This window comes from Silurus aristotelis (genome assembly GCF_946808225.1).
Source record: "Silurus aristotelis genome assembly, chromosome: 5".
NCBI classification, from domain to species: Eukaryota; Metazoa; Chordata; class Actinopteri; order Siluriformes; family Siluridae; genus Silurus; species Silurus aristotelis.
The window spans coordinates 7,166,622-7,194,414 of NC_139578.1; the positions used below are offsets into that span (position 1 = coordinate 7,166,622).

Consider the following 27,793-nt stretch of genomic DNA (forward strand, 5'->3'; position numbering starts at 1 on the left):
TGCTGTACTGTAGTGCGCCGCTCAATATTCATTACATCGGCATATACAGTATGCACGTTATTGTGCGCATGCGTGCGGAGATCAAAAATCATTTAGCCATTAAAATCCTATTTTTTTATTTTTTTATTTTTGGACCAAGAAGCAGTTGCACGCAAGACACGTTTTCCACGGACGTTTATTTTTAAATATAACGTGCATATTTTATTATTATACATCCTATATGAGTATATATATATTTTTTTAGATGTACATGTTGAATTATTCATTTTAATGGTTGCATATGGAACTCAACTCACCAGGATGGAGAACCAGTGCGAGCTTCATTTAATGATACATAGAAAATTAAAAACAAAAGAAAATGCGACTCAAATTGCTGATGGACTCGGGAATGGTCATATTTTATAAACTAAAAACAACCAAATAAAAATACCCCCTAACATTATGTGAGTTGAATCACAAAAAAGTGCCAAACTCTTCAGTGCATTAATAACATGCATTTATTTCATGGCATCGATGCAACAATTTGTGTTTGCTTTCCTTTTGGAGTGAGAAAATGTGTGTGTATGTGTGCTTTCCCATGCAATTTCACTGTTCTCGTTTGCAGCTCTGTAATCTCGCGAGACTTTGTGCCTAGCAACGCAATGTATACATGGATACAGGAAGAGGCAAGAGAACAAGGTAAGAATCCAACTAACGCACGAATTAATAATAATTGTTTAGCTGCAAATGTTTGGAAAGGGTTTTAACCAGATGTTTGAACATTTTCACATGCTCATGTTGTATCTGATTCTATAAATAAGCTTATTTACTGACATCTACAACTGTATTTAATTATAGACTAGCTCATACTACAGTGGGACCACAATGGTGTTAAATGAATGATGCAGGTGGTTTAATGGAACCTGTTGAGCGTGAGCAGTGTGTGTGGAGCCTGATAAAGGAGTGTGTGCCTGACTCTGAGATTCCTGAGATAAGGGCTATACTTGGGGATGCACTCATCGACATGTACACAGAAATCTACTCAGAGGTAAGCCAAACTGTAACTTACACAGTCACCAAAAATAATGATACAAAATAAAAAAAATACCTGCTTTCACAAAAGTGCCAAAATGTGTTTTGGCATGGTTTGAAGTGGGTCAAGCCAGACAAAATACTACTTTTCCTGTGTTGGAACTATTCATTATTTCTGTCATAATAACATTTGTGGTTAAGACACAAGTCTACTCAGACTGCCAGCTTCATGCCTACTTATCACTTCATTAGGTTTGTGGCGAATGCCATTTTTTTCTAAGGCAAAACCCCCAAAATACTGGAGCTTTAATAGTCATAACTGTCCGTATTCATTTAAACAATACTCCAAACTACTTCTAGAAAGGGAGGAAGTAAAACCAGGTGATGAAAAGAAGCTTTGCATGTCAGTATAAGGTAATTTAAGCTCCCAAAGGTGCTCCGTCACACATGGCTCAAATATGTGGAATGCATTCACGTACATGACATGGATTCATTTTGCAGGCTAGTGAGGCACAATCCAAGCATGTACTGTCTTCAAGTACTTATGGTTTAAAGGCTTTGTTTAAGAATCCTAGAGGAACTTCCTGTTAGCCCTGGTATTTAAAATCACAATGTTATACCTGCTAGAATAGATCATGCGATATTTATTTCTCTCTTGCTTGCATTTAGCCGAGGATAAGAGCCTCATTAGTCCTCATGTACACTAGATAATGACAGCATTGACCTCTAAGAGACCATTCTCGGCAGGATCAATGTCCCATTACCATCTCATAATATCAATAATAGTAATAACAATAATTAATTATTATTATTTATAAAACTGTCTTTATTAATATAAGAATTGGTATTTGTGTGTGCGTGCGCTGATTATTGCATTTTCCCATGTTGGCTCACTCTAGGTGCAGATGTGGCAGCAGATGTTTCATGAGGTGCATGATGGGAAATCCCAGATGCCTCATTCCCCCCTTGCTGACCCTCCAGCTGTTAAAGAGCTGCTACGTTCTGAGCTCCAGCTGCTGCTACTCAATCTGAGACAGCAAGCAGCCACATTGGGCAGGTGAGGAGAAATTTTAACTTTTGGACCATTACATACACAATAACTAGCACAGGTGAAGTGCTGTGATGCTCCAAAAAGTAAAACCTTTTTCCTTTGCATGCTTGTGTGTGTGTGTGTGTGTGTGTGTGTGTGTGTGTGTGTGTGTGTGTGTGGGTGGTGTGTGTGGGCGGTGTGTGTGTTGGGGGGCTATGTCTGTGTTGTTTTTATTAAGGTGATTTTTGGATCCTGATACACTATATGGACAAATGTTCTGAGTTGCAAATTGTTAAAGCAAATTGTTAAACTTTCCCTTTACTTAAACTAGGAGACCCAAACCTGTTCTAGCATCACAATGTCTCTGTGCACAATGTAAGCTTTGTGAATATATATTTTACATCCTAACCCTACATCAGCACCTGATTTCACTAAAGCACTTGACAATGAGAGAAAGACTCCATTATGTCCATTATGAAAAGTGCTATAGAAATAAACTTGACTTGACTTGTGGCTAAATAAGCAGTAATCTCTACAAGCACACTCTACGGCTTAGTGAAACAACCTCAGAGAAGAATCGAGGTTATTATAACAGCAGATGGGTCAGGTATCCACAACCTTTTGTCCATAATATGTCTTTTTTTAATACACTGATATGAAATGTAATTTCCCGTTAAACAGGTGGCTAACCCAATGGTAGCACAAATGTATTATTGTAATTTTAATATTCTAGTGTTCATAAACGTATCTTTTACCACAGTATGGAGATCAGTATAAAAACCAGACTTGCAATTTTTCTTATCTACCAGACTTCCAAATTTAGAATGACCTAAAGGACATAACGCACTTTGTGTTTCTGTTTGTGATATTAATAAGGTATACGGTAATATTGCAGCCATGAGTTGCTAAACTCAAGCCACACTAAGTAAATAATGCTTTTATTGCCCTTTTTTTTGCAAAAAATATATAAAATAAGATAAGATATACCTTTATTTGTCCCACAGTGGTGTTACAACAGCAAAGGAAAATAAATGCAAATATATAAAAGAATAGAGGCATAATATAGTATACAGTATATACACAACACAATGCATAAAAACAAAAGAAGGAAATAAATAAATAAATATGGCTCTACTTCTGTGTACAATTCGTAGTATATATTATTAAGTTTCTATCGAAGGTCTTCCTGTTTAGTGGGTGTGGGAGACTATTGGCTTTTAATTTCATACAAATTTACTTAAAAGATTTACAATTGAAATTCATTACATTTGTAATAAAACCATACCATTGGTCTGTTGTTTGCTTGTACTAGAACCTTGAAAGTGCAATGATGTCCATAACTTCTAATCTAGTTTGAACAAAGGGTGAATTTTAAAAAGGTTTTTTTTATCATTTTATTTGTGTGTCTTTTAAAGGGTTAAAATGGACTTGGCTTGACCATTTGGTCTGCATTAACCAGACTGATTCTTGTCTGGCCTCAGTGAACAGCCATGCATGAAATTTCCGGAAACAGGAACTAATACATCCTGCAGTTTAACAAAGAATCAATTTAGATCGGTTTTTGTGATAACAGCGGGAAGAAACGGGCGAAATTTCGTAAGGCCTTTCGTGTGAATGAATGCGTTCATCTTTGCACTAATCCAGCCTTCATTTCTCCTTTCAGCTTTCATTTGGCCTTTAGATTCACTCCCTTCCCATAAATAAATGTGCTGATAAATGTGCTGAGACTACACTGGTCTCTGAGGTATGGGAAAGGGTCAGGACCCCAATTTGTCAAGTACGGACAAAAGCTCTAAAAGAACAAGTGCTGCATTTTAAATCATGTATTTGTCGGAGCAGAGACTAAACTGAACCCAGTGTTTAAGTGTGAAGGCATCGCTGCTACTAATTGTTTTCACAAAGCATTTCTATAGCATTGTTCACTCCTTGTTTACTTAAGTCTTTTTGAATTATTGCGTTTTATGATAACATTTCAATCAGTTGCTTGGTTACAGGCATTATAGAGGATGCCATGTGGCAAAATAGCAGGCTTTTGGGTGGCCTCGCTTTTCAGTGCAACAATGCATCCGGATGACCGTTTAACTCTTTCTGAAAGAAGTTATTTACAGGTACTACTAGAACAGAACGAGTGATCGTGTCCAAGTAGTGAAACGATGGTGGAAAGAATGCTATGTCTGCCAAAGCACTTCCTTCCAAATAGCAGTTTTATGTGTTAGTCCTATAGAATTTTTTTATTTTTTTTAAGACGTTGATGTCAAACATCACTTGACTTTGCATGCATTGTAGCTACAAACCGACAGTTAAGATTAGAGGCCTGGTTTCCCAGACATGACTAAAGCCTAATTGTAGATTAAAAGGCTTTTTAAATGCAGAATACCAACCGACTGTTATTTGGTCCATCCACGGTTTAATCCGCGTCCGGAAAAGCGTTCATTAAATCTTTGTTTGGTGCGCTACACCTTATTGTTGGGAGCAGGTGCACAGCAAACAGCGAGACACTTCATCAGGAGAGCACTTCGAATGTTTACAAGGAGTCTTAAAGCATAAATTTGTGATCTCTTTCGAGCTGTGTTGAGATAAATCACCCCAAACGACATTAGCAGAAGCCGGCTATACGATGTCCTCACAGTTTCTCAGTCCTGTTTGTTTTGTTCGTCATGCCTCGTCTCTCTCTTTGCTTGTATAATTAAGTCTCACACTGTAAGTCAGTTGCTTTCAGATGGGGTGTTGATCTTTGCCCACTGGTTTTGCTCCAGGCTTGTGTTTTTTTTTTCCCAGCACAGAACAGGAAACCTTTGACTCAGTGCCACTTTGGTGAGGACGGACTCACCTTTTAAACAGAGCCTGATTTACAGGAGTGGACTGACAGCATTTTTTCTCCCTCTTTTTCTCTTTGGGTTTCACCAGCTTCCCTCCCCTCTTGTGTGGTCAGCCTCCGTACATTGTTTGTGTGATTTGTTATGGGTGAAGGCAACGGAGCTGCACCTGTCCCTTTCCACTGAATGCCCATTGATTCAGCGCATTAACGTGGCCATGAGAACTGCAACCGGCGTAGGCCCTCAAAGCTCCCTAAATCTCCACAGTCAAGCAGAATAGCAAATGCAGCAAGCCTGGAAGGCTGCAAAAGCTGTGTGCATGCAGTATTTTATGTTTGAACGGAGGCAACATTTTCAGCCTAAAGGAAACAAATGAGGCATTAGGAATCCTCTCACTGGGAGCAGCTCTGTGCTAGTCCCCAATCTATTCTTGTGATCTGTGCACAATGTAGCCTCTGTTCTCCACTTTCACCACAAGCACACATAGTAAGGAGTATGATGATGCTGGCTATCATACTTGGGTCCTCTTTTTGAAAAATAGGGTAAAATACTATACATATATATATATATATATATATATATATATATATATATATATATATATATATATATATATATATATATATATATATATATGCATGGTTATGTAAATGTGTTAGCTTTTCATAAATGGCACAGAATGTAAAAAAAAGGTCAGTGTCTTTCTTTACTAAAGACAAGTTCGGTATAATACACAAACCCTACATATTTTGGACAGAAGTTTTTTTTTTTTTCTTCATAAGGTTGTGTAGTGACCTTGTACCAATGTGCCTTACACATAGTCTCAAAATAACCAAATGGAACAGTGTTTAAGCAGCACCCACTGCTAAGAAGTGCATAGAAGCAGACATATGATACATCTCAATTGACAAACTCTGGGCGAATTCTGGATCGTGTGACTGTAAACATTGCACTGTCATAGGATACCACCTTTGCAATTTTCATTCTGTCAGATCTGTCCCAGTCCACTGTATGTAAGTGCTTTGGATCAAACTCACAGTGCTGAAGTGCATCTACAAATCACCCCATTTTCTATTCTATCGCTGAAAACAGAGTTTTCCAGAGGTAAATACTGTACCTCTGGATGAAGCATCACCGGATGAACTGTGCATTGGGAGTTTAGAGATATGGTCTTCCATGGGCGAGCAGCTGCACGCAAGCATATTTTCACTATGCACAGCTTGCGGGGGAACTCGATTGTAATATTTACAATTTTGGAATGGGATGTCCAAAAGCTATTGTAGGTGAAATAGTCCGGTGTGGATATAATGCCATTTATTGTCAGAATCAGCATCAGAATCATCTTTACTGTCAAGTATCTTGGGTTGCATGTAAAACGGAATTTGCATGGTGTGCTGGTGCTATAAAAATATAAAAAACTATTCAAGAACTAGAAAAAATAAATAAAGATTAAGCTATTACTATACCGTTTGTGCAGGGTATGTAAAATGAGGCAGTGCAAATAATAATAAAAGTGAGACAGTGCAATGATATTTTTTTTTTTTATATATAAATCCAAGTTGCAGGGTTGCAATATACTGTAGTAGCCCTTGTTGATTGTGTTAATGTAATACATGTGAAATGAACAGTGTGGGATTTACATTACTTTAATGTTAATGGATGCAGGTCAGGAATGATGGTGGGTCTTTGATATTATTGATGAGGTCGGTTGCAGATGTGGGGAAAAAATATTTTTGTGGCGTGAGTTTTTGGTCCTGATGGTCAGCAGCCTCCTGTAAGAGGAAAGTGATTTAAAAGTGATTCAAAATGTGTAATTGTCATGACAAAGCCATGGTATTAAATACACTATACGATGAAGACTATTGGGACACTTAACTTTTACAGCTATCTGTGGTTTTTCAAGGAACTTTTACCGCAAAAATGGCTTAAAGTGGTCGCAAAAAATTTTCCCCTCACTTGCACTAGGAGACCCAAGTCTGTTTGAGCATGACAGTGCCTCTGTTCCAATGCTCCATAAAAATATGGTTTTCATTGGTTGAAGTGAAGATGTTGAGTGGCCAGCTACACAGATTTGACCTCAACCCTATTGAACACCTTTGGGATAAATTGGAATGCACCCCGAGCCTCCTCACCCTACATTAGTAACTGACTTGACTTGTAGATAAATGAGCACAAATCTACAGAATCACACTGTACAATCAAGTGGAACATCTTCTCAGAAGCTAGATTTTTTTGTCCATAGTATAGACCCCATTTGGGTAATAAAGATATTTTCTACATAACTGTTTTACTTATTTCAACATAATTTAACAAATGTATTAATTCCATTCTTTATTAATAATCAAAATTGTCTGTTTTTATGAGAAATTTTTAAAGCAAACACAAAAAAAAAAATACATATCGCTAGACAGACATCGATTATGCTCATGTGCCAAGAAACAATGCACTTAATATATATATATATATATAAGTGCATATAATATATATATATGCATATATAACAATGCATATCATATAATATATATATATATATATATATATATATATATATATATATATATATATATATATATATATATATATATATATATATATATATATATACATACCCCCGGCATTGTTTTGTATGTTTGTGTGAGGCGGAGACTAATCTAACATGCGGTCCGCCACTAAATATGTTCTTGAAAGTAGTCAGATTTGAGATATGTTCTGCACATTAAAAGGATTGAATGAACCGAAAGCCCTGTACTGAAAAAGTTTGATGCGAAAACGTGTGCCATTATAATCCTAATATAGTATATAAGTGCTGTTTTCCTAATCTATATTCATCACTTTCATGCAACAATGAGTTGCAAATCAGTGGTCTTGACTTTTTAAAGTATATTTGTTTAGAGAGTATCATAACAGGTCTGTGTAACTGGGGAAAAAAAAACCCTAGTATTTAGTAGACGTCATGTATCGAAATTAATTGTCATTATAATTTTTTTCGAGAAACGTCATCAATAGCTTTATAGGCATATATTTGCTAAGAAGCAGTGTAAAACACAAACACTCAGTATACAGTGGGTTCTGTATCTAATTCCCAGTGGGTACTGTAATGCCTCACACATGTTCAAACTTGTCTTTTAGGCCGGCAGGGTTTATTTCAAAGCAGCAGAATTGGCTAGAGATAAAAAGATGCACTCCTGCAGCCTTGTTCCAAATCCCCTGACTTAGTCTCTGTTTTCCCTCTCTCTGTCTCTTTCTCACTGGAACTCAGACAAGAAGAAAAAATGGAAAGGATCCTCTTTTTCTTCTTGCCTGTGAGTCAGTTCTGCATGGGGAGCAAAAGATTACAGCACAGAGCTTCAGAAAAACAGAGCAGATTAAAGGAAGAGGTAGAGTGTTCACACTGAGGCCATGATTTTGGAAACATACATAAACTGCAGATTTGCAGAATGTGCTTAACATGATGGACTTATTTTTTATGTCAGAAAATTCACGTTTGCTTAGTGTAAGATATGTTACTTCTATAGCGGTAACAACCCTGAATTTAATATAATTGTATTTGTATACCAGTGGGACACTGCCACAAAGCAGCGTCAACAAAACGAGTAGCCATGGTGACACAAATTTCCCTCTTTTTTCAGGTCATTGGGGATGATTTTTATTGTAATGTATTATATTTGAAAGCATTTTTGGGGACTTTCCTTCTGCTACTTGATACCACAGACACTGTGTGTTTTTTTTTCTAGTTTGTTATAATTTTTTAAATCTTTAAGCACTATTACTTAACATTTAAGCAGAAATTGTATCCTTGTTTTTATTGCTTCATATTTGGGAAACTACTCGCTATTATAAACCATCTTCAGTGGTTCCTTCCAGTCAAAACACAATAAATATATTATTTTCGTTAATTAAGGAGATTGCGTTCATTAGAGAGACACACATTTATTACAGTATAATCCCAACCCTAACCGTATATTTTCTGCCTTATTTTCTGATAAAAATAGGGAAAGAGATTATCTTTGGCATTTCTGTCAGCATTAACCATGATTCGTTGCTATGGAGATGAAGCCAGAAAAAGGCAGTCGTGCTGAGTCACACGAAAAAAAGAGGGAAATTTATGTCCATGAACATAAATCAATAGATTAAAGTTTGTGACTATATTACAAAATGCCATGAGACTGTAAAAAGATAGATAGATAGATAGATAGATAGATAGATAGATAGATAGATAGATAGATAGATAGATAGATAGATAGATAGATAGATAGATAGATAGATAGATAGATAGATAGATAGATAGATAGATAGATAGATAGATAGAACTTTATTGTCATTGCATAGTACAGGTACACAGCAACGAAATGCATGTATTGGGTAGTAATGAAAATTTCACTGAAATGATATAAGGAGGAAACCTTGAGAGGAATCACACTTAAAAAGGAACCCATTTTTCATTTAGGTGGCACCAAATTAAAGTTATTAACTTCTTACTGATGGACATTCGAGTTTGCTTAGATTATTATTTCTTTTTTATAACATTTTTTTTTTGCTTACATGCAGCAGGTATTTCAGGGGAAATTCTTTTTATGTTAATTCAAATTTAAATGTTAATAAATTGTGCATTTAAGATGCTCTATAACTGAATTACATGACAAGCCTGTGTGTGTCATTATGAGGAATAGGAATGTTTAGAACATTTCTCAGTACATTTTTAATGTAGAACAAATAAGTAAAATCTTCCAGCATTGTTTTATTAATATTTCTGGAGATGTTCTGAAGACCCAAATAAGCATAATTTGGTCTAAAATGAACAACAGTAGTGTATAATTCTGCAACCACAAATGCATCTTACTTCATTGTTGACACATGAATGACGGTTATACAATTTATTATTAATCTTATTGTTATTAAATTCTGATCATCTTTTGTTCTGAACTGTTTCTTGTAAAAAGATCTTTGTCCTCTGTGTGTTGCAGAGGTGGAGATGAAGTCATGTCCCGGTACAGTCCCAGAGTAGTCAGTTATGCGCTCTGCACAGAGAGACAGCAAAGTCCAGACAACATTGATCGTCTAACACCATCTAGCAGGCCTGAGTCCAGCAGGTCAGTGTTGCACAAGCGTTGTATGCCGTAATGTAATGCCAATCCAATTGAACTGCAGTCGTTTCATCATCTCATCTAAAAAATCTAGACCATTTCCCAAAAATATATTACGACCATAATGTCACAATATTTGAGTACAGGCAGATGCAAATGCATTAAAACAGTTTTAATTGGAAGCCAGACGAATATTTAAATGTGGTCGGAAAACAGGCAAAGTTTGGGGCGTTTAGGGGGGGGGGGGGGGGTTAATATCATCATTTATCATTTCATTTTATCAATACATCATATGGGATGCAAAATAAAAAAATTTAATAATAAATGTAAAAGTTTAATCAGTTCTTTAATAATGGAATAACTTTGAAATGTTAATTTGTTTTAATTTAGCCAAAAAAAAATTAAAAATGTAAAAAGGAGTTTCAGTACAGCATATAGTTTGATCACATTTTTTTAGAAGCAGCTAAGATATTTGATTTATATTTTAGGTTTAGTAATTCTAATGTATTTTTTTTTTTACAGGTCAAGTTCAAGGCTCTCGTCTCACTCCAGCATCAAAGATGAAATTGAAGCGCTGCAACAAAAACTGAACATCACCCATATAAACGAAGTTGTGTCCCATTTACAGTGAGTTGAAATGAGCGAAATAATTCAATGGGTTGCTGAAAGACAGGCATTAATGTAAAAATTGTTTATTCAGAGATAACTTATATACTTTTTAAATTCTATTGAACCAATGATTACCTCTGGGATTTATACCTTTTGATTAACAACAGGATTGCATTTTTTTTTTTATTTAATTTTAAATTATTATTATTATTATTATTATTATTAGTAGTAGTAGTAGTAGTAGTAGTAGTAGTAGTAGTAGTAGTAGTAGTAGTTGTATTGACTTAGTGGTGAAAACGGGAACTGCAGGAAATTGCAAATCAATAAAAGCATCTCTGCCTCATGGTTAGAGGAATAGCAGCAGATTAAACAGTTAAGGACACGTCATATATGGATTTTATAACAGTCTCTGGCTGTCAAGTCTTGTTTGGTAGCAAATATTCACAGTTTTGAATTAATTCTACAAACAATGTATAAGTCCAGACAGTGTGTCTATGAAGTACAGAAGCTTTTCTATTATATCACAAAGATGAGAAGAAATTGGATTATGGAGTGGATAACGTGTGTAGATAAGAAAGGTGTGTGCGCCGTGGTAAACTTGTTTTTACCTCAAAGGCTGAGGCTCCTGTTTCCAATTCCTTATTGTATTTATTTAGCTGATGGATTATTATATATAGTTGACTATTTAGGGTTAACTTTCAAAAATCACTACTCGTTCTATTTCATAATTTATATGCAAAAATCACTTGTGGAAATAATGGATGCAAAGCTTGACACTAGGTTGCACAGTTCTTTGTAACTGTATTGTAATATACAATATATGATTCACTTGCATGCAGCAGAACAATCTGTGATGCACCACAATAAAAGGATTCATTTTACAACCACATCCTTGCTGTCTAAGTCCAGGCTCACGGTGGTAAATAGCGGCCAATAGGAGTGACTTAGAGCTTCTAATTACTTACAGCACACTTGTGGTAGAGATACTGTATAATGCTATACACTGCTTCGTAATAATACAATGAAACCATGAATGTATATACAAATTATTAACCATTTATTAAATCACATGATATGTGATTTTTAAAGATCTTAAGCCAGATTTGTATTTAACACAAAACACAGAAATCTCTTGGTGTGGCCTTCCACTTAATTCTGTGTCAAACCGGTGAGGTAAATGTTCCAGAATGATTGTTCATTCACAGATGGTTCTTTACCCACTAGTCCTGTTTGTGGACACAGAGCAGATATATGTGCAGATGTGCTATTTAAAGACTAAGCACTCTCCGTTTCTCACTCTCCACTGTTACCCCTTAAAGTGACACTCCCTGTCTAGACTCCAAACCGTCTGCATAACTTCTACAGTACATGGCCTGATGTTTGTAAGACATCAGATGTTTGTAAGACATTTACTGGCTCTGAACTCTTGTAAAGTCATAATTATCCTTTATCAGCATTTTATTAAGAAGCATGAATTGTTATCAACAAAAAGAACTGTTTAACTTTTGTAAATAATATCCTGGGCTCTTTTTGGCAGACGGTTGAGTAGTGGAGAGTGGAGAGGAAGTGGGCCAGCTCAGTCCACCAGAACAGAAACCCCCTTTGTGAGCAAATGAATAGCAGACCCAGGCATATGTAAGATTCCTGAGCCCTAAAAAAGGGGAACGCAATTAAGAGTGTTCAATGTTTATGTAACAGGGAAAGACTAGCCCCTTTCTTTCACCCCTTTCCTGCCTTTAAAAAAGATTGAATCTTTAGTTTTTTTGCCTTTGCCATATGTGCAAATTGTCTGAACTGGACATAAACATTGCAATAAGAGGAATCATAAGAGGAATGTTGGGGCAAACTCAATGACCCCAAAATACTGTATGCTAATCCTGAAATCATGTTTCTGCCGCTCTATTATTAAGTGATCATTTGTATCCCTATATAGTCAAGCTTTTTTTCATAAAATGTGATGTTTGTGTTATCTGATTGCTTGCTTGACAGATCGGTTCTTATCGAGGAATATGAAGCGCTGAAAAATGATTTACACATGCTGCAGGTACGATTCTGCTTTGTTGTCTATCTATTAATCACACGCATTGATTTTTGTTTTTACATACATTTTGCTGAAAAATGTAAAAAATAAAGCAATGCTTGGCCATGGGGAGTTGGAGCTGGAGCTTTAATTTCAGTTTTAAGAATTTTTGTGTTGAAAATTGTGAGTTGAAGACACAATGCTTTATTAGTGTGGATGCCTGGGTAAAGGTCATCACTCTGTCATATCAACCCTGACTACAGGAGGTTGTTGTATTAGTTTAACATAAGCTCATGCTAGTTTCAGAACTGCCAGATTTGCTTCACTCTACTTAAGAATGCAACATCATACTATATACTACCTACTATTAGAAGTGTAATGGACAGGCTTGATGGTCAGGATTGCCAGGTTTAGATCTAACTTGACAGACCCTTGACAGTTTTTGAGCATGAACAAGCCTAAAATGCAGTATGTTGTCCTATAATGTTTGCTCTAGATTCTTTGGATAGATAATTCATGAATATAATCTGGTTTATTTCACATCTCTGCTGATGATACACAGTTCTACCAATGAGTTCGACCAGAGCACCCAAGCTTTAGATGAAGAGAAATTCTATTTTCCCAAGCTGTAATAAACAGAAATGCTGACTCTGGATAGTAAAGTTTTAGCCCTAGAGTTCGATAGATGTTATTTGAAAGCCTTGTAGTACTGTATGATGTCCCATAAGATGTTGTCTTTATTATTTATCTTTCATATAGCCCATTAGATATATAATTCACAAATTTATTGTAGGCTTTCAGTTTTATGACGATGACGCACTTATGCGTTAGGCCAAGTTCAACAACACCGCTACACACAATGGAAGAATGCTGTAACAAAATAAAATGCTGATACTATTTGGTACTAAAATGGCCACTATATTACTTATTAACAATATAGGTTATATGACCACAGCGAGAATTTTGGGAAAAAATCACTAAATACAAAATAGGAATAATATTCCAATCCTTTATAAAACTGTACTTGTATATTTATTTGAGGCTATCCAGTGAGGCACTGTACTTTTAATCCTTGGCCATCATCCATTTATTAAACAAGATCAAGAACATTTTGCTAGTTTAAACTGTGTGGGCTAACACATAAAATAATCTTCATAACAGTGTAAGAAACAGTTCTCTCCAAAACTATTGGAACTGCAAATTAGGTTCTTTTTATTTTATTTTATTTTATTTTTTTGCTTTACTTGTATCCTGAAAGCATTTGGGATTGAATGATGATTGAATGATTGAATGATGAATGAAGAGAGTTTAAGATTTCTATTTTGATTGTGATTTTTTTGGTATGTGTAGATGTGTGAAACCACATAAAACAGAACTTTTTGCATCAGCCTATCAAAATCTTCAAGCAAAAGAATAGGAACAGATCTTAAATGTAATCAAAGTAAGTAACACTTAAAATTTGGCTTCATATTCCTTTCTAGCAATAACTGCACCCACCCCGTGACTCAAAGACACCACCAAACTGTTGCTTGTTATGTGTGTGTGCATGAGGGGTCTCTCTTCAGAAGGTAAATGCTAGACAATTGGGTTAAGGTCTGATGATTGGCTTGTCCGGTTTAAAACCTTCCACAATTCCCCACGACCAAATCCTTAGTTGAATTGGAGGTGTGTTTTGGATTACCGTCTGCATAATTAAATTCCTTCTGATTAATCTGGATGATTCATTTCTGTACATTTTTGTGAATTCATTCATTCATCCACCATGAGTTACATAGATGAACTTGTATATTTTGCATCATGAGCAGATCCTTTGTATTTTTTGTGTTTCTTTGATGTTGCCTCTAAAAGTTTGCTTTAAATCCACTTTGAATCCAGTGGATTCACTTCACTTCTGCCCTGTGGAGGTTGTTTGCTGTGTCACTAACTATCATCAAAGCTTTTTTGTTTTTTGTCAAAGCTCTCACAATGTTTCTGTCATCAACTGTTGTTCTCCTTGGCCAACTCACTTAATGTCTGTTGCTCAATACACCAGTGTTTTTTTTTTTTCTCTTTCAGGATATTTCAAATTGTTGTATTGACTTTGCTCAATGACTCTGATTGATTTTCACCCATTTTCTCAGCTTCAAAATGTCTAGCTTTAATCCCATAGAAGGCTTTCTGAACATCATGCTGTCTTGTCCTTTTTTAACAACAAGCACAGTCTACACATGGAAACCGAAGACTAAAAGAGTAGAGTAGATCAGTCTAACAGGACCCACCTGTAAGTCATATGTTCCAGTATTTTAACTTGCTTAAAAATTTAGTGGTCTGATACAAAGGGGTAGTGGTAATTATAACCAGTGGTAACTAGTGGTTAGAACAATAGATCATAAGTTCCAAATACAACAACACCAACCTGGCAAGGCTCACAGACCCAGGAGCTTCTAGAAAACTAGAAAGGTTAAAAGAATAATAATAAATAATAATAATAATTAAAATCTTTCTTCCCATTTGAGTTCTGAAATCCTGAATAATATTTTTTTTTCTATAACAGTGGTTCAGATTGTATTTTTAAATTGTTGTTGGCTATAACAAAGGAAATCACACAGTTGTTTAAAAGTTAAAGCTTATTTATCATCTCAAGAACTTTGAGTAATGATCTGGACTGTAATTAATACCAAAAGTCTGCAAAAACGGCTCAGAACACAGGTAGCATGAACAGTTTTGCATTTAAGTGCCCATCACTGAAAAACTCAACAATGATTAAACTGTAATAAATGGACATTTGGTGCCACCCAGATGAGGATGGGTTTCCTCTTTGAGTTTTGTTCCTCAAAAGGTTTCTTCCTCATGCCATCTCAGGGAGTTTTTTCTTGCCACAGTCACCACATGCTCACTCATTAGGGATAAACATACAATTATAAGGAACAAACTTATAGGCACTAAACTTCTGCATTCCTTTCTATGACTTTATAACCGCTTTATCCGTGTAAAGCTGCTTTAAGACAATGTCCATTGTTAAATGTGCATTGTTAATGTCGAGAGAGAGAGAGAGAGAGAGAGAGAGAGAGAGAGAGAGAGAGAGAGAGAGAGAGAGAGAGAGAAGACTGATGGGGAAAATTGATTATTGCTATAATGTGATAACAGGAACTAACTTATCTCATGGACATTTTTTACCATTATGCATGAATCTATATGGTTAACAACAAATAACAAAATTTTTTTAACCTTAAATCTTACCTCTCTCCCTCTCTCTCTCTCTCTCTCTCTCTCTCTCTCTCTCTCTCTCTCTCTCTCTCTCTCTCTCTCTCTCTCTCTCTCTATCTATCTCTCTTATATAAACACACACTTCCTTTACTTTATGTTGGCACAACAGTGAACACAGTTCCAGATGTGGCACTTCTTAACCCAATCAGATGGGAAAACCACACATTCCCCTTCCCTACATTCATACTGTACTACCAACATAGCACTCTGCTTCTCCATCCTCTCTATACTATGATTTATAGTATATGAATTATAATAAAATAACAAGTTTTAAGAAGGTACACTCACTATTACTGAGCTGTTTGGAAAGTATTTACATGTATGACTTCAAATTCAAAGCAACACCCAGTGAGAGACCCCTATTCCAAAAAAACTGCACAGTTATTATATATTTTCCTCTTGAGGGTTCGTTTCAGATGGCTTTTCTCCACACTGGGCATGCCGACAGGGCCATCTGCTTCAGCCGAACTGTGGAGGGACAACTAGCACACACTTAACACAAACAGCTGTGTCCGCCCCGCTAGAATATTTAGCTGTTTAATTCATGTCAGAGCAATAAGCTCAGAGCACATAAAGAGGTTTTGATGGGTCTCACAGTGCTCCTTCACCGCCAGCTGCTGGATACCACATGCACTAATGCGAGAGCATATCTTGTGACAGCTGTGGCTTTCCAAGCAGGGATGTAATAGGTGTCTAGTCACTTAACCAAAAAAACATGACTAAGAAGTTGTGGGGTACAGCATTACTCTAACATTTAATTTTGCTTTGGTGTGCTGTTTCATCATTTATCATATATTCGCAGTGGAGCTTAAACCTTACATGAAACCTTGTTTGTGTGTGTTTCAGGAGAGTGTGGAGTTGATATATATGAAGCCGAGCAGCTTCCATGAACCCACTCTAATAGGTTAGTAGGCAGCCCTATATTTTGACTGTATTCACTGGGTTTTTTTTATTTATTCAGTATCCATTTCATATTAGTTATGGTAAGTATATGGGACTCACTGACTCAGCATTTTCGAGGCTGGGATTTGTGCTCACAGCTACCTTTTAGCAACTGATGTATAATTTAGATAGTCTCAGTTGCTTTCAGGTATTATTTGTGCTCAATTACTGAGTTTTACTGAAAAGTTATTTCAATTACTGAAAATGAACGAAGAAAGAAAAAATGATATTTTTAGCTGAACTAAATGATCAGCAAAGTATATAATTTTTTCTTTCTTTGTTCATTGTTTAACTTAGAATAATGTATACTTTTTTTTCCTCCTTAAAAAAAAAGGGAAGATGAAAATAAAGACTTCATTTACAACTGCAAAGTCTTGTTCATCAGCCAATTATCAAAAAATGTTTGGAAATGTTTCAAAGGTGACTGTATCAGGGTTAAGGCAGATTTAATAATGTAGGTAACAGAATACTCAGCTGGAATAAACAGCCGAAGCAGCATGAGCAAGAGCACTTTAAAGTAAATGAAAGAATAAAAGGAGACGAGAAAAAAAGGAGACCAGTTTTTCTGGAAAACAGCTTTAATATATTAAACAGAATGTGTGTATGATTAATTTCGTAAAAAAAATCGGAATGTCACCAAAAAAGGTCTCTTGATGAACCAAATGAATTTGCGAACGTTGTGTTTTTGCAATTATGTAGCAATGGAAAAATGACCTGAGGCGTTTAGGAATCAAAAAAGGAGGTATGCGATAATTTACTTGAGCATGTTGATAATATCGATTTAGAAATGTGGGAGACTATAAAGGTTCTTTGTAGGACCTAATTAATTATTAAATGGACATTTAGCACCACCCAGATGAGGACGGGTTCCCTTTCAAGTCTGGTTCCTCTCAAGGTTTCTTCCTCATGCCATCTCAGGGAGTTTTTTGCCTTGCCACAGTTGCGCCTGACTCGCTCATAATGAACAAACGTATACTTTTTATAATCATCTTTTATAATTCTTTATCTCTGTAAATGCTTTGAGACAAATACTTTAAAATACATTGCTAAATGAATGTGTCTGAATTCAAAATATGGACATTCAAGACAAGTCAAGAAGGTAATAGAAATAAAGGATTTTAAATAACTTCAAGGAACATTTTAAACTATCATGTTATCTATTTTCAGACACGCAAGCAGGAGCCGCTGAATTGGGTTTCACTACCATCTAGTGGTTTTGTGATGAATTTATATCCAACTTTAATGTTCTTTCACTCTCTAAAAGGATCAGTGGTATGCAGAGCACAAAGAAATATATACTTGATTAGAATTTTTAAATGCTTAAACTGTGAGATCAGTCAGTGTGTCCTGCCTCAGCACTTTGACGCAGTGACAATGAATCGATATTTTAATTCATAGAATGGAAGGAACATGTTTGTGGGGTGAAAGTCTTTAATGCCAATTTTCCTGATCCCTATTTCTTCCCAGAGCTGAAAAGGGAACGGCGTCTTATCCAGCAAGACTTGAATTTGATGAAGGAATCCACAGGCACAAATCTAAAGTCTGCTGTCGCCCAGATTTCCCGCAGGTTTGATTTTGTTTTCTCCATTCAATCATTTTTATATTTTTTACTATAAAACCACTGTATGTTATTTCGCTCTGTTAGATACTGAAAATATTTCCATAATACTGCATCATTTTTCAGGGAAATGAAAATGACTGCTTTGGCAAATGATTCAGAGAAAAAGCAGCCGGTCTCACCCATCTCACCTCGAACAGATTTTCTTCAACCAATGCCTCCTCCAGCTTCATATAAGAACAGAGCTGCTTCCCTGGGCCAAACCAGGCACAGAATTCCGCTTAAGGCTACACAGCTTTCACGGTCAACCATGGATCTTCCACAGCTTCACAAACCGGATTTGGAGAACTACCGTATCCAACCAGTGGCACAAATGAGCTCTGCATGTTCAACCACTCTACAGAGTTCTTCAAGCGAGTCAGAAATTGCGTATGTAGGATCAGCAACTTGTAGACTTGGCGATATCGGAGCTGAAGCTGTCCTAACACCGCTGATACCAGTCCCACCTGCAGGGCAGAGAGGCAGCAGCAGGGGGCAACGGATGGGCAGACACCTTGTACTTCATCACACATAAAACCTCCTCAGTGCTACTGAACTCAATATTTTCTGGGATCACAGTGCATTATCTGGACTAAGATCACAGTGCATTATCTGGACTAAGATCACAGTGCATTATCTGGACTAAGATCACAGTGTATTATCTGGACTAAGATCACAATGTATTATCTGGAAGCCAGATAGATATACTATTTACATGATAAACTATGATGTAGAGGTTTTATGATAGACAGAACATGTTCACACATTCCATACATGCAAACTCAATACATTGAAAAAGTTTAATGTATTTATGTATTGAAAAAAGAAATACATTTGTGCAATTTTTTTCTCCCGATAGATTTTTAGGCTGATGGTATCCTAAGTCTGCAGCCTAGTGACCAAGCGTTGCTGTATTCAAAGCCGTAAATGTAACTGTAAACAGCTGTTATTTCATAAAAAGATGCACAAACAGTTGATCTTTAAAATAAACTTTATTTTATCATTCGAAATTGAACCATTTAAGATACACAGCTGACGTGACTAAGACAATGTTTGATGCAATTTGGCCCTCAAATTCCAAAGACATGGCTAGAGATGTTTGATAGAACGTTCTGAGTTTGTTTTTGTACAAGTGCTTTACTCTCCCTCCTTGCCGTTGCACCAGTTTCAGCAGGATGTGACAGTAGTGGAGATTTAAAGTAGTCGAGAGGTTTATTTTATACAATATGCTCCTATTAAACATCATAAAAGTGAGATTTGTAAAGTGCAGAAAAGACAGGAAAATGCCACCTGATGCATTCTGTTCGTAAATAAAAAGGACTACGATGACAGAAAAAAAAGCACAGCTTTAGTTATTTTGCTTGTATTTTAAATTATATAATGATATACTGTCACTGTCCAAATAAAATCTAGTGTGCATTAATACATGGCAAACCCCCAAAAATATAAACTATGCTATATTTGTAGTGGAACTCAATAACAGATATGTGAGCAGCACAGACATTCAAACCAGAAGTACAATATCTCTATTGGAAGACCCCACAGTGCACTGTGATATTTCAGTTAAATCTGCAGCGTATTAAAAGGACTAATAATTGCACAGTGACAGATTTAGTTGAAACGTCAGTGAACCCTCTGAAACTTTACAGACCATCTCCGTTCTAAGTAAATTATAATTAATTGCCTTGTTTTGAGAAGGTTGTTGAAGCTAATCTGTTATAGGCATTTTATTTCAAACATGACTTAGAGGATGGAGATGGAGATAAACGTCCTGTAAAGTTCCAGTGTCCACTGACATTTCATAGTGGATGATCACCCCCTAACCGCCTACTATGATTAGTCCTCTCAATGCAATGCCATTTACAAATTTGGCATTTGGCAGATGCCCTTATCCAGAGTGACCTACATTTATCTCATTCATACAACTGAGCAGCTATGAGGTTAAGGGTCTTGTTTAGGGGCCAAGGAGTTTCAGCTTGGTGTGGTTGGGATTTAAACTAAAGTCAAATGGCGAAACCACTAAGCTACAAAGTCCCATTTAAACCGAAATGTCACAATCCAATAGAGATAGCTAGACTAGATCCTGTGTATGTTTTTTTCCCCCCAGATGGCTGATTGAGGTTACTATCTTGCCAAACCAGAAGCTATTATAATTTAGGCCAGCTGCTGATATTGTTCACTTTTTAAAAGTCTCTTCTCTGTATCAGTACTCCTCTACTAAGAACTTTTCTATCAAACATGTCAACAGATTTTGGAATATAGTTTTAGTTGGACCAGAGTATGTAGAGTCATATTTTCCTAAAGGAGACTACAGCATGCTTTAGAGAACATGGTTCAGGCAGAACGTATTACACTGTGGTGAAAAAAAAGAAACTGTTTAAATCTGTGTTTGTACTGTGCACTGTAAAAGAGGTGAATATTCATTCTTAGTTGAGCACTGTGAAAATCATTCCTCGGTGCTTCAAGTTTCAGTCCAGAGTGTTAGTTTGGCAATATTTTTTGATATCAGCTGGTTTAAGGAGCTTAAGATAAAATAAAACGGTGTCACTGCATATAGGAAAAAAAAATGGTACAACTTTAGGATAACACACAGTTTTAGTACTATAAAAATAAACCAAAAGCGACTCTCTTAAAAAGGTAAACTCTTTCTGTTAAACGACCACATGGCTAGTTACATACGCATTTCAAATGACATCAATACTGATATTATTCTGCACTAGGTAAAGACTGTGCCGAGTACACAGAAACGACGGCTAACAAAAAGAAAAACAAATTTAAAAGAGCTATAATATGTTCCCCAATTTCAAAGAAAAAAATGCACATGCACACAAGTCCGCTTCTTTAATTATGTTTGAAAGCACTGAAATACAAAACAGTACAGGACCAGAGTGCACTTGCATTAGACCAAGTCTCGTCATCGCTAGCATAGACAAGAATTAACCGAATTCTACACACTAATAATTTTCATTTCAGAGGAAGAGGTTCAGAACATCAAGTTAAATGCTAAAACAGACCCAGTTTGTGGGCTATGATTCACCGTGTGAACAGGTCCGTCATGCATCAACACCGTGCAGAAATGATTACTCGAAGGAGATTCATATACTTCTTCGTATACTTTTGTGTATCGTGATCATTGTTAAACAATTTTTATACATCGCCATGTGCTCTCTCTCCTATTGCAGGATAGCTACCGATCATGCAAAGGCCAGTTTCAGTCTCACAGACTGATGCCACTTCAGAATCATTCGCTTTTGCAGGCTGACTGGTCCCACAATCCTGTTCACTGCTTTTTAGATCTAAACACAGTGGTTCAAAGGAAGTGATTCAAAGCAAAATATAGACACGCCAATTCTTTTAAAGTTAGTTGAAAATTCAAACAATGTCGGATCAACATGGTCAGCCATTTACATCGTCATTTTAACGCCTTTTGACAAAAAATAGTACCTGACTGTTCCTATCATTGGGATATTCTGATTTAAAACTGGACTTTCATAGAACATAAAAATGCATAGAAGTGCTAGCACTGTTACCTTCCAAGCAGGATGTCAGGTAAGAGCTGCACAGGTCTCAGAGGAATATCTGTTTATGGGGTGAGAGTGGGAAAACTGGCAGGGAGTTGAAATCTAAAAATTGTCCAAGCTGACAGAAAACTTACAAGTTGTCTACAAGAGGACATTAATCTTTGTAATAAATAAATCTCATGTCCTGGTCAGAATAGTGAATTTCCTATAAATGACTTGATGCTTATTACTAATACTGGAGCAGGGACAGGCTTCTAAACTGTGCAGGACACCGACATGGCATCATGGCATCATGGCACCATTTTATTTATTGCAAAACATCAATTATTGCAGTATGAGTACATGCTTTTTTTGAACTGTTAAGTCAAGTAATGTAAAACCATTGCACTGACCAGGTTTATGCTTGTGCCTATCATTTCCTTAAATGCATTAAAGGATTGCACTGTGCTGTGCCCAAACTGAGCGTCCGATACCTCTCACCTCCCTACTTCTTTTTTTTTCCCTATAATTTTCTATTGCTGTTTGTTAGTTTGTACCTTATTTCTACACGTTCTGTGGGACAAGAGTATAATCTTATCATTTTTCAATCAAGAGGTTATTCAAACAAAAAAGAGAACTACAGACAAAATAAAAAGGACTTGTACAGCAAATATGACACAGTGATATATTGTTAAAAGATAGATAAAAAAAAAAAAAAAAAAAAAAAAAAAAAAAACAGAAATACAACCCAGGAGTTTGTTCCATTGCATCATAAAATGCACTTATAGCAGCTACATTGCTAGACCACTGCCTTCCTCTGGCACTGTCTGGCAATATCTCTAACACACTGTATACAAGTGTCCAACACACTGTGACACTAGACTAGACAGGCCTTGGTGACTTTGTGTATCTGGAATTTCTGTAAACTGACAATTCCAGTAAAGAGCTCACAGCAAGACCCCCCTCCACCCCAAAAAACTTATCTGAAAAGAAAAGAAAAAAAAAATAACTAAAAATAAGTTTACAATTGAGGAATGGTAAACGTTTACAGGTTATCACACATAATCCTCTAGTATCTTTACGAAATAAACGCACAATGATTTAGTACCATGATATACAATAAAGGTCAGTAAGTAAAGCTCTATTCTATGTATTACAAATGCTATGCAATTCAGTGAGGTCAGTAAAAAGGACTGATTTCTTTCCCATAATCAGAATCCATCATATCTCCAGCATTAAATCTCTGTCTCCACCTTACCACTTCTCATTCTCTATCAGTGTGGTGAGGACAGATGATCCTAAACACAAATATATAAACAAAAAGACACACAAACACTTGCACTCCAGCAGTGCCCTCAGGAAATAGGAGGTTTGTGCATATCACAATTTCTTTTTTTGCCTTGTGTGTGTACACTACAGTACTGAGTCTATGGCAGCAACCTCTCAAGCCTTTTTTTCCTCAATGATCCGCTCATTCACCACGTATTTCTATTCAGAATGGAACACTAGTCAAAGCCAATGAGATGTCTCTTAAGTTTAAAATGTTAGCATGATTACAAACACTTTATAGAGAAAAAAAAAAATTATAGGAAATTGTGCACAACCCTGAGAATGGGTTTGGGAACTTAATGTGCTTAGATCGAGGGAATTTCCATTAGTAGCTGTTCTAAAAGCTGAAGGCAAAATATCCTTTGTGCTTTGTCTCATGCATCTCTTTAGCCCAAGTGTAAAAAGTGTTGGTTCTGTAAAAAGAAAAAAAAAATAGAAGAATCACTGATAAAATACTACAAGCAAACATGGGGCAGTGGGTAACATAAAGAGAAATCCCAATCTAAAGATTGAACACGGCTGCGTTTCGATAATAGATGGTGTCTATAATCACTACAGTCAAAGAACATTTGGTCTTCAGCTTTTAACCCAACCAGCACTGTCACCACTGTACACACAACAAGCCGAAACCTACAGCTGCAGCAACAGTAGTCACATTTCCAGATAAATTTTTACATGGAAGGAGAAAGAAAACCAATATAATCCCACGCTGCACTATATATACACACACGATCAAGATGCATAAAAGACTTCCTGTGTATGCATATGAACACATTTTTGTACTTACAAAAACAGCATTATTAAATTAAAAAGAACCCAAAAAAAAAAAAAAAATCGAGGGGTTGGGATGAGAACCGATTCTCTCTAGAGGTTAGGTGTAATAAAGCCCTTACAATATGTAAAGGTTCAGCAGGTGTGGTCTTGCGTCTATACACTGGGTGTGGGGTTGAGTGTGGAGCCGTTGCTGCCCTTTATGGTGAGCCCGATCTCTTCCTTCTTGTCTTTATCCTGATCTTTCTCTTCATCTTTAAGAGAACGCACCTCCACGGATTCGGGGCCGGCCATGGCGTAGCGGCCCTTGCGGTGCTCTTGCAGCGCCGGGCCCCAGCTGGGATGTGGCTTTATCGAGTTCTTAAACCTCTGCAAGCAAAGCACAGAGTTTGAAAATAGATTATGAAGTGAAACACAGACGCATCTTTTCCACCTGGTGTGTTCGCTTATCGTGCTTTCAAAGCGGGGTGGAATTCATCAGAATTAGCTGAGTCAGCTGAAATAATGGAGCGGATTTAAACGAGCAGCATGCTGATGTAGATAAGTAATAGAAAACGTGCTCGGTTAAAAAGAAACATTCTAGATTAACGGCCTTCATGTGACTTCTTTCGTCCAAAGCATGAGGGTTTTTGCCCTCAGCTGTATAAAACACTTATTTTAACTTTTTCAAGCAAAATTCTTTAGCAATTTTCAGTCATTAACTGCATCATGAGTTAGTTTTAATTTCGGTATGGTAAGGGGGGAAGACATGCAAAGCATAAAATTGCTTGGTTTTTTTATTTTATTTTTTTATTAACAAAGTTTATTTTTATTAATATTTGTGATCTAAACATTTAAACAGTTTACATTGAAACAAAAATGTAATTTTATTCCTGCTTGGTTAAATAAAATCTAAACTGATATTTCATAAAAAATAAAAAAGAATAAATCAAATGAATGTTTATCAAATTCATTCACTACCTCGATATGCGGAATTGTCGGGATATTCTCCTCTTAAGAAAAACACTTTTGTTTCCTGGTTAGCGGCTAACGGTAGCGATTTGCATTCTTTAGCGTTTTCATGCGTGCGCAAAAAACAAATCTTATTTTCCGGTACGGAGTGAGTAGCCACAGTGACACTGCGCTAGCTTTAGTTTCCTTTTTATACTCCTGGCAGTGTTGTGTATGTTTTCACGTATAATAATAATCAGAGGTGGCAAAAGTACACGCATCCTTTACTTAAGTAGAAGATGTTTACTCGGGTAAAAGTTGAAGTACTGATTAAACTTTTTTACTTAAGTGAAAGTAAAGAAGTCTTGGCTCTGACATGTACTTAAGTAAAAAGTAGTTATTACTGCTACCTGTTTTAGCTGTTAACAAGACCTCTTATCATAGATAGATAGATAGATAGATAGATAGATAGATAGATAGATAGATAGATAGATAGATAGATAGATAGATAGATAGATAGATAGATAGATAGATAGATAGATAGATGGATGGATGGATGGATGGATGGATGGGATAGCCTAGTGGGTTAAGTCAGAGTCCCCACGAGGATGAGTTTGAGAGTTTGATTCCTGGTCGAGCTGGTTGCTGTGTTGGTAAATAAAACTTCTGGACCTTGTCCACTCTGAAAACATTTCAATTAAAAAAAAAATTAAAAAAAATAATGCACTTCAGTGGTAGCTCAGTGGGTTAAGGCTTGTGCCTGAACATGGTCCTTAATATAGTCCACGCTGGTGATAAGGTTTCAAAGCCAGTCCTACATGCCTTCTTTCTTACGGCGCTGGCATGAAGCAAAAGGAGGAACCCTCCAAAAAGCACATGCTTTTCAGCAGTGGTCGCTCAGTGGTTTAAGGCTTGTGCCTCATCTAAACATGCTTCCCAGTCTGATCTCTTCCATGGTTCAGTGGGTTAAGGCTGGTGCCTTGCTGATGGTGAGGATCAGGGTTTGAATCCTGCTTTCTGCCTGCTAGTTGTGATGTAGGTTATGTTCCTAATCTTACTTACATCTGTATTCGCTTCCTAAATCTTTCTTTAGCGTTAAATTATTGTGTTGATGGTTTGAAAAGAATGATAAACCTGCTCTAATCAAGCTTCCCATCCAGTTTTTTTCTGATGGCTTAGTGGGTTAAGGCTGGTACTTTGCTAATGTTGGTGGTCAGGGTTCAAACATGGGGTAGGTTAAATTCCTGATTCCTACATCTTCATATTCTTGTTTTGATGGGTTAAAAAGAAAGATAGACCTGCTCTAAACAACCTTCCCAGCTTGTCCTTCCTGATGGTTCAGTGGGTTAATGCTGTTGCCTTGGTAATGGTGTGAATCAGGGTTCGAATCCTGCTTTGTCCCTGCTAGTCACGTTATGGGTTTGCTTCCTATGTCTGTCTTTAGCATTATATTCTTGTGTTGATGGTTTGAAAGAAAAGATAGACCTGCTCTAGACAATCGTCGCAGCCGGTCCTTCCCGATGGTTCAGTGGGTTAAGACTGGGATTTCGCTGTTGGTGGGGTTCAGGGTTCGAATCCTGCATTCTGTGTTTCTGTCTGGTCTGAATTTCTAGTTTTGAAGCATGAAACGAAGGATAAACCCCCCAAAAAAAGAAGGTGTGTTGTGGGACTTGATGGCTTTGTGGTAAAAGCCTCGCCTCTGAGCTCAGAGGTTGCTGGTTCAAATCTGGCTTCTCCCTGCACTGGGTAAGCTGTGTGGAAAGTACTCTGTGGTGAGCAATGGAGTGGTTGACTGTGAACAAAGGCTGTGAAGACCTGCTGCTTCACAGCCTCAGAAAAAGTGAGGGTGATAGGTTTTTGGCAGAACTTTTCCCTATATATGCAAAACTAAGTCGATACTTTTTTGGACGTTTTTGCTTCATAACCCCCTGTTTTCAGCTTCTCAGACACTGGGGGGGGCAGATGCCCGGATATTGCCCCCCTGTTTCAGGATACTCCCTCCGAAACCATCCACATCCAACCTTCCACGCAGCCATTCCTGACACCTTCCTTACTACAGCCACCGGAACCTTCCACACTCTTAACTTTGAGCCCTGGCCGGGGTTTGAACCAGCAACCTCTCAACCCAGAGGTAAAGCTCTTCCAATTGAGCCACAGGATCTCCTGCAAGAACCTGATTTTTAGGACCTTTTATAGTTCTTTATTAAAACTTTTTAAACAATTTAAGGGAAAGCTAAGCGGTAGGAATCGAACCGAGTGAGTCAGATAGCAGAGACCGCATCACTAACCACTACACTATCACTGGGGTGGCAAACAAGGCTTTGCTTATTGGACTCTTGGTTTTCGATAGTTAAGAGACCAGTGTTTTCTTTTAGATCATGATTTTAGAGGGTCAAAATTCCTTCTTCCTGTTCATTCTCTTAGTAGCTCGAAGTCTATGAGAAGTGACTCAGGTACAAGAACCACATCTCCAACACCTGCACCACTGTTATATCATGATTTACCAGCAACCAATTTTAATGATCTTTCATTCATTGTTATTAATGTTCAATATAAAACTAAAGATAAGAATCGAACCAGGGAAGTCTTTCATCATAGATCGCTAATGGCATTACTTCAAAACTCAAAATTTTGTTAGACATGTAAATAAGCAGGAAAGACAGAGACAAAGACAAAGAGACACAGACACAGCTTTAAAAAGAGTGAGAAACAAATAGAGAGACAGCAAGAGAGAGACATATACAGTGAGACAGAGACATTTACTAAAAGAGACACAGAGACAAAGATAGAGAGATATAGCCACTTCCTGTTGGAAGTGTTTATCCCAAGCGACTTTTAATAATCTCATTTACTAAATGAGCAGTAGTGAGTTAAGGGCTTGCTCAGGTGCTCAAAACTGGCAGCTTGG

The 27,793-nt window shown here is 36.8% G+C and overlaps 2 protein-coding genes across 2 annotated transcripts in view; one reads left to right on the plus strand and one right to left on the minus strand.

Moving 5' to 3' along the window:
* Window positions 1-11: 11 nt before the first annotated feature.
* Window positions 12-19,197, plus strand: ccdc24 (coiled-coil domain containing 24). Its single transcript, XM_083541808.1, has 11 exons — window positions 12-443; window positions 605-678; window positions 838-1,027; window positions 1,911-2,068; window positions 9,822-9,947; window positions 10,464-10,568; window positions 12,540-12,594; window positions 16,663-16,720; window positions 18,226-18,325; window positions 18,443-18,933; window positions 19,010-19,197. Exons 3-10 carry the CDS (start codon window positions 875-877, stop codon window positions 18,888-18,890), a joined length of 1,203 nt encoding a protein of 400 aa, XP_083397934.1. The 5' UTR covers window positions 12-443; window positions 605-678; window positions 838-874; the 3' UTR covers window positions 18,891-18,933; window positions 19,010-19,197.
* A 131-nt stretch (window positions 19,198-19,328) lies between these two features.
* Window positions 19,329-27,793, minus strand: part of slc6a9 (solute carrier family 6 member 9) — a 38,767-nt gene continuing 30,302 nt past the window's right edge. The window contains exon 13 of the mRNA XM_083541743.1: window positions 19,329-24,324. Coding sequence (XP_083397869.1) covers window positions 24,112-24,324 — 213 coding nt within the window. The 3' untranslated portion in view covers window positions 19,329-24,111. The remainder of the gene's footprint in view (window positions 24,325-27,793) is intronic.